This window comes from Geospiza fortis, unplaced genomic scaffold, assembly GCF_000277835.1.
Source record: "Geospiza fortis unplaced genomic scaffold, GeoFor_1.0 scaffold97, whole genome shotgun sequence".
NCBI classification, from domain to species: Eukaryota; Metazoa; Chordata; class Aves; order Passeriformes; family Thraupidae; genus Geospiza; species Geospiza fortis.
In genome coordinates this window covers 3,596,293-3,606,600 of record NW_005054343.1, presented here as the reverse complement: position 1 = coordinate 3,606,600, position 10,308 = coordinate 3,596,293, and the positions used below count along the sequence as shown (strand labels likewise).

The following is a 10,308-nucleotide window of genomic DNA, read 5'->3' as shown; positions in this document are numbered from 1 at the left end:
ATAAAAACATCCTAAAAGAGGAAAGCTGGGACCATCTCCCATGTGACAGAAACTGAAAGATTTCTTGGCTGGGCAGGTTATGCCAGGTTGGAGTCCTTGAGCCAATGTGCAAAACAAATTATTTCCCTGTATTCTCCCTCTTCCTCTCTTTTGGGCTCTTAATGATGGGATAAATTGCATTTTCCTGCCTCTGGTTTGGAGAGCTTTCAGCCATTGAGATGTGGGCCATGGCACCATGCAGAGCCCTCTATGTCTCCCCTAGGTTCACTGTGTTGCCTCTTTCCAAGAGGAATATTCTCTGTGGCTGTGGGTGGTGGGGTTGGCTTGGCCTCTAAGGGCCTTCCCTGTAATTCTGCCATAGTGCACTGCCAGTAATTGTACCCTCTGCCCACTGCCTTCTCCTCTGCACAGGGCACAGGTGCCAGGCCGTACCTGGGGCAGGTTGGGGCCGAGGATGCTGATGGAATAGACATGGCGTACCGTGTGCTGGCTGACCATGCACGGACCATCACCCTGGCCCTCTCGGACGGGGGCAGGCCTGACAACACTGGCAGAGGGTAAGAAGGAGCTGCTACGTGGTCACCAATACCATTCTGTTCCCCAAGGTTTCCCTCAAGGCTCTGGGATTTCCTGTGTCTCTGGGATCTCTTTGGATTCATCATTAAAGCAGTGGGTAACAGAGTGTTTGCTCGGGATATTTGATGCTTGAATGGTTGTAGTAGGGTTCACACCCACATGATGCACAAGTCTGAAGGTTCTTGTGAGCACCATTGCTGCTGTGCCAGCCCCCAGATAAGATGACTGTGGACAGAAAGGCACAAAGCCTGGCTTGGTGCACTGTTGCTGTTCAAAAAGCAGGGAATTTTGGGCTGGGGGGCTGTGCTGCAGGTTCCATTGGACTCCATAAGCACACAGTGAATGTGGGTCATGGAGCTGGGGCCTAGCACCTCACCTGTGCCTTGCTGCTGCCATGAGGGAAAACGAGAGGAGAAAACCCTGTGCTCTTGGTCCTGGGAGGGGGTGCTGGTAGGTAGATGCTGGTGGAGCCCCTGGGAACAGCTCAGGTATGTAACATTTGCATGGGGGGCTCTGCTATTCCCTAGGTATGTGCTGAGGCGGATTCTCCGACGGGCTGTGCGCTACTCCCATGAGAAGCTCAATGCCCCCAAGGGGTTCTTTGCTACTCTGGTTGATGTGGTGGTGCAGTCACTGGTAAGTTCTCCTATTCCACTGTATCTGCTTAAGCCTTCCTCTGCTGAGGTGTGCAGATCTCCATGTTGAAGGGCTCCTCCTCCTGGGTCTGCAGGGAGATGCCTTTCCTGAGCTGAAGAAGGACCCAGATATGGTAAAGGACATTATCAATGAAGAAGAGGATCAGTTCCTGAAAACACTGAGCAGAGGCCGTCGCATCCTGGACAGGAAGATCCAGAGCCTTGGGGACAGTAAAGTCATTCCTGGTAAGGCTGTGAGTTCTGTCTGGATGCAGCAAAAGGCATTTGTTATCTGGGATTACGTAAGGGCTTAGGGAAGTTGGGGAAAGGGAAGGGGTAGGAAAATTAGAGGTGGTGGAAGGTGGTAGGGAGACAAAGTTGGAGTCAGAAGACATCTCTTTAGAGCTGAACCACCTGTCTCTGCTCTGGCCTGTGCTCACTTGCTGAGGTTTCTAAGCTGCCCAGACACACATCTCTGTGCTGCCAGGGAGGAGCCTTTTGGATGTTCACATTCTCCACACCTGTTCATTGTCCTGCCATAGCTGGTGGGGGGAGCAGGGAAGGGAGTGATGTCTCATGGAACATGAGAGAGAGGTGACTGCTTTGCCCTGTCTCTGAAGGTGACACTGCCTGGCTGCTGTATGACACCTATGGTTTCCCTGCGGATCTCACTGGGCTGATTGCAGAGGAGAAGGGCCTTGTTGTAGACATGGAGGGCTTTGAAGAAGAGCGGAAAAATGCTCAGGTGAGTAACAGCTCCAGGGGAAGCTAGTTTATGAGTTGGCAGGTATAATTCCCTTCCTTGCAGTTTTCAGTCATGAGTTGCTCCTTTCTCACTGAGGCTGTTCACACCCTGTATGCCTCATGGTTTGTTCCATGGGAAAATCCAGGACAACTGCAGTTGCTGTAGGACGTGTTTATTCTGTACAGCTGGGGTTGGTTCTGCTCACTAGCAAGGCCTGGAACCCTGAGCCCAACCTTCAGACAGAGATAGTGGAGTGCTGGGAGCACCTCTGCTGTCCTGTTCTGGTTAGGGAAGTTATTCCCTATCTAAGGCTCAGTATCCAGGCAGGCCTGCACTTTGGGTGCATTCCCCAGTATGTTTGCTGAAGCAGCAGGGAGTGGCATTGACTGGCTGGGTACTTGCCTGGTCCTTACTGGGCTCAGGCCAACTTGGTCTGCATGCTGAAGCTGGGTGCTCTGAAGCCAAAAAAATTGGCACATTCCAGGTACTGGCACACAGCTTCCCAGGGCAAGGCTCTAAATCAGGGAGTGCTGAGGGATGTGAGCGAGATGTGCAGCTAGGCTGGTATGCATTGCTGTTTCTTAAACCTTGGTATTCGGCAGGTCATCTCTCAAACCTTGTTCCTTGGCAGCTCAAATCCCAGGGCAAGGGTGCTGGAGGGGAAGATCTCCTCATGCTGGACATCTATGCCATTGAAGAGCTGAGAGCCCGAGGGCTGGAGGTGACAGATGATTCACCAAAATACAGCTATGCTTCAGATCTGAGCGGTACCTATGGTATGAAAACACCTCACAGTCATGTTCTGCTACTAAACCTTCCCTGGCATGTACCTCTGGGTCCCCTTTCCTGGGACATGGAGCTGGAAGTGGGAGGCTGTGCAGGTGAATAGTCTGCTTGTTACTAATTGAGCAGAGAAAGACAACAGACTGTTCAGGGGCTACTGTACTGCTGTTGCCAAATTAAGGGATTTCCTGTTCCTGCAGCTTTATGTCTCCACACTCCTATGTTGGTGTTTCTCAGCTGCTCCTTTGCCAGTGCTGCAGGAGACTGCAGTTTCTGCTTGGCCAGTTGGAGGGTCCTTGGCTTGCTCACTCTGGCTCTTTTGCTAGTTTTTTGATTTGATGGAGATTCAGGAGGCTGCAGGCTCATAGCCGTGTATGCTGCTGACTTTTGCTGCATAGGTGTGGAAGGCAGTTACAGTCCCTGCCTTGGAGGGCACTAAAGGAAATTTCCAACCAACTGTCCTCTCTCCTTATCCCCTGCAAATGTGTGGGGATTTGTGCCACAAGCTCCTGCAATAACTGGGAGATGTTGCTATAACATTCTGCTCCCATGTGGTGTCTACAAGGTTTTCCTGTTTTACTGACACTGCCTGTCCTCCTGGTGGCAGATTTTGGGAGCCTCGTGGCCACAGTGAAAGCCATCCGCAGGGAGAAGACGTTTGTGGAGGAGGTTTCCACTGGCCAGGAGTGTGGCATAGTGCTGGACCGGACCTGCTTCTACGCCGAGCAGGGGGGGCAGATCTACGACCAGGGCTACATGGTCAAGGATGACGACAGCAGGGAGGATGTGAGTGAGCCTGAGAGCCTTTTGCTAGGCTCAGTCTGATTTGGGGCCTGGGCAGAGGGGTGAAGGGGCCAAGCAAGCTCCAGCAATTTCTCATCCATGTCAGATGTCACCGTCGCATTGCACAGGGTTCCTTTCTGGGAGTGCAGCGTGGCATGGATGTGCTGGGGTTTTGTTCCCCTTGCTTCTTGAGGAGCTCAGTTCTGTGCTGCTGTCAGCAGAATGTGGGTGCCTGTGGTGGTGGTTGTGCTGGGATAACCAAGCCCAAGGACAGTGCTCTGAAGCTGAGGTGGGGAGCTCTTTCTGTGCCCCATAACTGTGCCCCACCTTCATTCACTTCTCTGCTTTGCTGTGTGCTGTGCCTGGAGACACTCAGCTTTCTCCAGCACACACACCACTCTGGCTCCCAGCTGGGACCTTTCCAGTTGCAACTCAGACTTCTGGCTGGATGTCTCCCCTGCTCACATGGGGCATTTCCCTCTTTGTACAGAAAACAGAATTCACTGTGAAGAACGTTCAGGTCCGGGGAGGCTACGTGCTCCACATAGGAACTCTGTATGGGAGCTTGAAAGTGGGAGATCAGGTCCACCTGACTATTGATGAGGTGAGTTAAAACATGGTGTAGCACATGGGCTTGTCTCTTTTCTCTGGATTTTGTCTCATTTCCTTTCATCGGTGCCACTCTGGGGGCCTGATGTTTGGGTCCTGCTCTCCCTGCATCACACAATCAACCAGTGTCTGGCTGACTCCAAGTCTCTCTTGCTTCACACCTGGCTTTCTCCTACCACGAGGCAGATTATGCCCAGCTAGCTCAGACTCACTCTTGCTGGGTTTGCTGGTCACAGGCAGAAACACATTTTGGGTCATGACTTGCAGGGAGAACGTGTGGTGCTCCACTGTGTGGGGACAACAGCAGAGAGCCTGGGCTGTCTGCCCCAGTCCAAACATTGCTCCTGTGGGCTCAGTTTGCTGAGTGAGTGCTGGGTTGAGCACAGTCAGCCTGATGAATTTCCCTTCCCTATAGAGGCAGCACCTTTAGAGGAAGAGGGAAAGCTGCCATCTTGAAGTGCTTTTCCCTGCTGAGGGACAGAGATTAGTTATCTGTGTCCTGATCTGTCCTTGGCCTCTTTCCACATAGGCCAAACAAGGGAACTGCCAGGAAAAAAGCCACGCACAGATTTGGTGGGTAACACCTGTAGCTGAAGTTCCAAGGCAGCAAGTGTGATCAGTTGTTTCTGGTGTCCTGAGCTAGTTTAGGATTCTGTTGGAGCAGGGCATTAACCTCCCCTTCAGCTGCTGGAGGTGGTTGTGGCTCTGGGGTGTGGGAGCCCATCCAACAGTGGCTTCCTCCCTCAGGCCAGGCGGAGGCCGGTCATGAGCAACCACACGGCCACCCACATCCTCAACTTCGCCCTGCGCTCCGTGCTGGGGGAGGCTGACCAGAGGGGCTCCCTGGTGGCTCCCGACCGCCTGCGCTTCGACTTCACGGCCAAGGGAGCCCTGTCCACCCAGGAAATCAAGAAGGTTGAAGGGATTGCCAACCAGATGATCGAGGAGTCAAAGGTGAGTATGGGTGACATGTTGTATGCCTTGAGTCCCTGTTTTGGATGATCTGGGATGCTGGGAGTTGGGCATGCACAGGAGGATTCTGAGCTGCTGGTGCAGTACTGTGCACAGATTGCCATCACCTTAGAGGGTTTTGAGTGAGAAAATTCCATATGGATTGTTCAGTTCATTGGTTTCAGGCCCTCTGTAGGGCTGAAGTGTTCTCACTCCTGCAGTAGTGTCACATCAGCTGCAAGAGCTGGGAAGTTTGGCAGAGTAGTTTTGCAGGCCTGGTTGGATTGACAACATACACCCGAACAACCCAGTGATGTGTTCCCAATGGCAGGAGAGTTGCTCTGTCTGGTGCCAAGTGTCAGAGCTGACCCTGAAGGACCCTGGAATCTGTGTTTGGAACCATTTGCATGTGCAGTAGCACACAGAGAGTCTGAGCAAGGGGTATTGGGAGTTTTGAAGATGAGACATCTTTTAATAACTTTGTGATTCTTGTAGCTCAACAAACCCCGGCTCAGGTAAGGCACAAGACTTCACTTCTAGGATCTTTCAGAGGAAGATAGTTCCTGGGAATGCGGGCCCTCAGTCACAGGTGACAGGACTGGCTCTTACCTGCATCCCTTTGCTGTCCCTGCAGACTGTGTATGCCAAGGACTGCCCTCTCGCAGAAGCCAAAGCTATCCAAGGACTTCGGGCAGTTTTTGATGAGACCTACCCCGATCCTGTGCGTGTGGTTTCCATTGGCATCCCCGTGGAGGAGCTGCTGGCTGACCCCTCTGGCCCTGGGGGCTCCATCACCTCTATTGAGTTCTGCGGAGGGACGTGAGTACCTGGAGAGGCTGGGGAAGGTGGCAGGGTGGCTGAAAGGAGTTCCTGTGGAGCTTGAGCTCCTGTCATGAGCATGAGCACACTGGGCAGAGCCAGGGCAGAGATGGAGGTGGTGGTGGTGATGTGCCTTTGCATTCCTAGTCCTGAGTCAATCAGTCTTTAAAATTACCTTTTGCAGGCAGGAAACTGCCTGTATTGCCCCTGCCCTCACACAGAGTCTCTGGCAGTACTGGGAGCACAGGTCTTACCACCCTTTCCTCACTCATTTGCTTTCAGCATTGATTGCTTTTTCTGCCTGTCTCCAGACTGCTGCAATTCCCTGGCAGGATGGTTGTCTTATTTCTTTGCTGATTCTTGCTCAGATGAGAAGTGGACTTCTAACTCTTTCCTGTGGGTCTGTCTGGGTTCTTTCCAAAGGCACTTGCAGAACTCCAGCCATGCTGGCCCCTTTGTGATTGTTTCAGAAGAAGCAATTGCTAAAGGCATTCGGAGGATAGTTGCAGTTACCGGGGCTGAAGCTCGGAAGGTAAGGGTAGGCAGGAGAGATCCTCTGTGAAATTCCACCTATTAACCCTGTGCCAAAGTTCATTTTGTGCAAATTTGCACAATATGCTCTGAGGGACTCCTGGAAAAGGGTGCTGCTGTTGCCAAAGACTGTTCTGGAGACCCTGGCTGTACTACAGTCATAGCAGGAAAGAGAGGGGGAAGTCTCAACTGCAGGTGTTGTGGCAGACAAGCCTGGGTGGGTATGTGGGATGGCTCCAGGGTTAGCTCAGGTTGCTTTTCAGAGTGACTGCCAATGTGGAGCTCTCAGCAGCTGGCAGGGCCAGCAGGAGAGGGGTGAAGTCTGAGAATCCAGTCCTCTGCTGCAGAAGGCAATGACTTTGGATGTGGGCTGGTGCTCCCTAAAGTGGGAGAAAGGGTTTTTATGGGGGAGATGATTTCTCTTTTGGGGGGATCTTGGCAATCCTGGCTAAGGAAAGAGAGCTGGAGCCCATGTGCCAGCATCACACCCTGCTTCTGGTCAGGTGCTGCCTGCTCTGGCCCTGCAGCTTTCCAAGAGTTACTAAGTTCAATCCGGGGGGATTCCAGCATTCCTCACCCCTTCACATTCTGGGGTGATGAAAGCCCAGTCTGCTTAATCTTCCAGCTTGATTTAACTCAGATTGTATCCTCCTAGGCCCTCAGGAAAGTCGACAGCCTCAGGAAACTGCTGTCAGCTCTGGAGGCCAAGGTGAAGGTCCAGACAGCTCCCAACAAAGACGTGCAGAAGGAGATCACGGATCTCAGTGAGGTGAGGATGGTAGCAGTGCTCTGCCTCCCCAGAGTGAAAGGGACCTTGATTGCCAGAACTGGGTATTCATGAAGCCTGAGTTCACCTTCCTGCTCCTGTCCCAACAGCCCTGCCTCTCATGGGTGCTGCAGCCAGCACCTGTTTCCTCAGGTCATTGGCACTGGGAGAGGAGTGGAGCTTTCTGGGCTCTCCCAGCTGAAGCAGAGTTCATGAGGCGCTGCATCTCCTGCTATAATTGCTGTGCCTTTAACCTTCTCTACCTGCTCCTCTTTTGCAGACTCTGGCCACTGCTATTATCCCACAGTGGCAGAAGGATGAACTGAGAGAGGCTGTTAAAGCACTGAAGAAGGTCATGGATGACCTGGACCGAGCAAGCAAAGCCGACATCCAGAAAAGAGTGAGCTCTGGGCTGGAATAAAGGGCAGTGTGGAAAGCCTGTGGGGTGCTCCTTTGGGAGCTATGTTAATGTCCAGGATGGAGGAGAATTGATGTGTGGGAGTGCCCCTCACACTGCTCAGCCTTCCAGCTTCTCCTGCTGCCTCCTGAAGCAGAATTACCTCTGTACCTGTTCCCTGGGTTGAAGCATGGCAGCCAGTTCCTGCCCTAACAGTGCCCCTGGGTGCAGGCTTCCTCCTGGATCCCACTAGAGTTTTCTGGAGGAGAAATCATGCACAACATGGTGTCTTGCAGGCCACATACCTGCCTGTCAGAGTACATTCCTCCTGGCTTCATAGTGTGAAGCTGCTCCAGTCTGGGCTGTGGGTGTGTTTGGGCAGCTTGGGGACCTCTGTCCCTGCTCTACCCAGGTGGTTCTTGTGTCCATACACAAGAAGTGGATGTTTAGTGGCTGATCACTGTTGTCCTCAGGTACTGGAGAAGACCAAGCAAGTTATTGAGAGTCACCCTAACCAGCCATGGGTCATCATGGAAATGGAAAATGGAGCCTCAGCAAAGGTATGGGAAAATCTGATCTATCCTCAGCAACGTTCCTTCTGCCTGAGGAGCATCTGGGTGGTCTTTCATCACCTGGGGAGGTGGTTCAGTGCTACAGAGCTGTCCCTCTTGCCACCTGCCGTCCCTGAGAAGGAAAAGGGACTTACTGGGATATTCTCTTGTGTCCCACCTCCTGACTGGCACATGGGCTTGCAGGGGTGGTGGGGTTTTGACCACTTGCTGAGTTTCCAGCCATGCTGGTAGATTTGGAGCCCAGCAGAAAACCCATTGTGTCTCAGGTAAGACTCATCCTGCAGCAGTCACAACCCTGAAATGCACTTAAGGGACTGAGAGCAGCAGCTCTGCTGAGCCATGATGCTTGTGGCCCCTGCAGATCAGCTCCAGGAGTGGTGTCCTGGGCTGAGTGTGTGGACAGGGCCAAGCAGAGAGCTGCCCCGAGCACTGTCTGCTCAGCTGGGTTAAAGATCTTCCTTTGCCAGGGCTGAATCTGCCCCTTCCCTCCCAGGGCTGAATCTCCTTCCCTCCTCCACACACAGGTTTTTTCCAAGTGATTTCTGTTGGAATGGATGCTCTGTTGTGTGTGTTGTGTCACAGTGCTGAGCCCAGTAAGTGCCAGGCAGTGGGAGCTGGGTGTGCCTGGGCTTAGATCACTCTGGGCTAATGCTCTGTTAAAATTTCCTCTCTGAGAGTCTTGGAGCTGATCCTGCTCACTCTCTGTGGCCACCAGCATCACCATGATACCCAGACTTCTGCTCCCAGTGGGTGCTGTTGCAGCATTTTCCCTGGCAGAAGGGTGCATCCCATGGGATGGCAGTGCTGGCAGCCCAGGGAGCTGTGTGTTCCCAATCCATCCAGAGCAGCACTGCTTTGCTCACCAGAGGACCCACTCCTGGGGCTCTGTGCTGCATTGTGCTGTCTGTGTGAGCGAGGCAGGATGGTCTCCTTGTGAATAATAGAATGTGTGACAGTCTCCCTGGTTCTTCCGTGCCTGCTGTGTCTGATAGCTCTTGCAGGGTCTTCATGCTGTGTTTGAGTACTCTTGACTCCCTTTGGAACAGCTGTTCCCTTCTGCTGGGAGGAGCTTTTTCCCCTTCAGCCAGTACACTCAGGCAAAGGTTTATTCTGGGGCTGATTTTGCCAATTGCTGTATACCTCAAGGTGGGGATATAAAGGCATCTTCTCCTTCCTGCCTTGGGGTACACAGGCAGGGTTTATGTCCCCTGCCAAGGCTTCTACACTGCCTGGAATGTGAAGATGGCTGATGTTTGGGAGGAAGAGCTTTGCAGAGTGCTGCTGGCTGGTTTAATGAGATTCCTGATCCCTGAGGTCTCTGTGGATGCTGTTGGGGCTGGAGCTGGGATGGGTGCAAGTGCAGGGAGGCAGTCATATAGTGATTTCTCTTCCAGGCCCTGAATGAATCTCTGAAGCTCTTCAAGACTAATTCCCCCCAGACTGCTGCTATGCTCTTTGCTGTGGATAATGAAGCTGGCAGGATTACCTGCCTGTGTCAAGTGCCCCAGGTAATGCCAATATTGCATGGCTGCCTCTCCCTGAGCCTCTATGGAGGAGCTGCAGCCTCCAGGCAGGAACTATCTAACATTACACAGCTAGAACTGATTGGGGCTTGGCAAAAGCCACAGCCTTTGTGCTTGGGCCTATTGTCAGGCTGCAGAAGTGAGGGAAGAGGGGTTATGCTCTGCAAATAGGGAAGGGCAGGAGTCAGGACTTAATGGGGTGGTAGGCACAGGGTGGGGCAATTGCTAGCAGTGCTGACCGCTGGGTTTCTCTTCCTGCCCAGGAGACTGCAAATAAGGGCCTGAAGGCCAGCCAGTGGGTGCAGGAAGTGTCTGGCTTGATGGATGGCAAAGGCGGCGGAAAGGACGTCTCTGCACAGGCAACAGGCAAGAACGTGGGCTGCCTGCAGGAAGCCCTGAAACTGGCCACGGACTTTGCCAGGCTCCGCCTGGGGGAGCTGAAGAACTGACTGAGGGGGAACCCTGGTCCCTTTGTCTCCCTGTCTGTCCCCTGCGCAGCTTTCCTGTAATAAAGGCTCCCTGCCCCGCGCTGTGCTCCCGGCTCTGGAGGCGGGACGGGACGGGATGGGGCTGGGCTGGGATCCCGCTGCCAGTCACAGCTTGTGCCCGCCTCCTGCG

At 53.2% G+C, this 10,308-nt stretch overlaps 1 protein-coding gene across 2 annotated transcripts in view; it reads left to right on the top strand.

The window, feature by feature from the left end:
* AARS1 (alanyl-tRNA synthetase 1) overlaps nucleotides 1-10,218 on the top strand; it is a 13,772-nt gene extending 3,554 nt beyond the window's left edge. Inside the window, exons 7-22 of one of the 2 annotated variants that reach the window (XM_031058443.1) lie at nucleotides 412-557; nucleotides 1,104-1,212; nucleotides 1,307-1,457; nucleotides 1,832-1,956; nucleotides 2,588-2,732; nucleotides 3,347-3,525; nucleotides 4,013-4,126; nucleotides 4,879-4,961; nucleotides 5,022-5,085; nucleotides 5,717-5,901; nucleotides 6,325-6,433; nucleotides 7,088-7,201; nucleotides 7,479-7,598; nucleotides 8,069-8,155; nucleotides 9,562-9,675; nucleotides 9,954-10,218. In XM_031058443.1, the coding sequence (XP_030914303.1) occupies nucleotides 412-557; nucleotides 1,104-1,212; nucleotides 1,307-1,457; nucleotides 1,832-1,956; nucleotides 2,588-2,732; nucleotides 3,347-3,525; nucleotides 4,013-4,126; nucleotides 4,879-4,961; nucleotides 5,022-5,085; nucleotides 5,717-5,901; nucleotides 6,325-6,433; nucleotides 7,088-7,201; nucleotides 7,479-7,598; nucleotides 8,069-8,155; nucleotides 9,562-9,675; nucleotides 9,954-10,139 (2,031 nt within the window). In that variant the 3' untranslated portion in view covers nucleotides 10,140-10,218. Of the gene's footprint in view, nucleotides 1-411; nucleotides 558-1,103; nucleotides 1,213-1,306; nucleotides 1,458-1,831; nucleotides 1,957-2,587; nucleotides 2,733-3,346; nucleotides 3,526-4,012; nucleotides 4,127-4,878; nucleotides 5,086-5,716; nucleotides 5,902-6,324; nucleotides 6,434-7,087; nucleotides 7,202-7,478; nucleotides 7,599-8,068; nucleotides 8,156-9,561; nucleotides 9,676-9,953 lie in introns of both variants that reach the window. The other variant, XM_031058442.1, reaches the window with a different exon arrangement.
* Nucleotides 10,219-10,308: the final 90 nt, after the last annotated feature.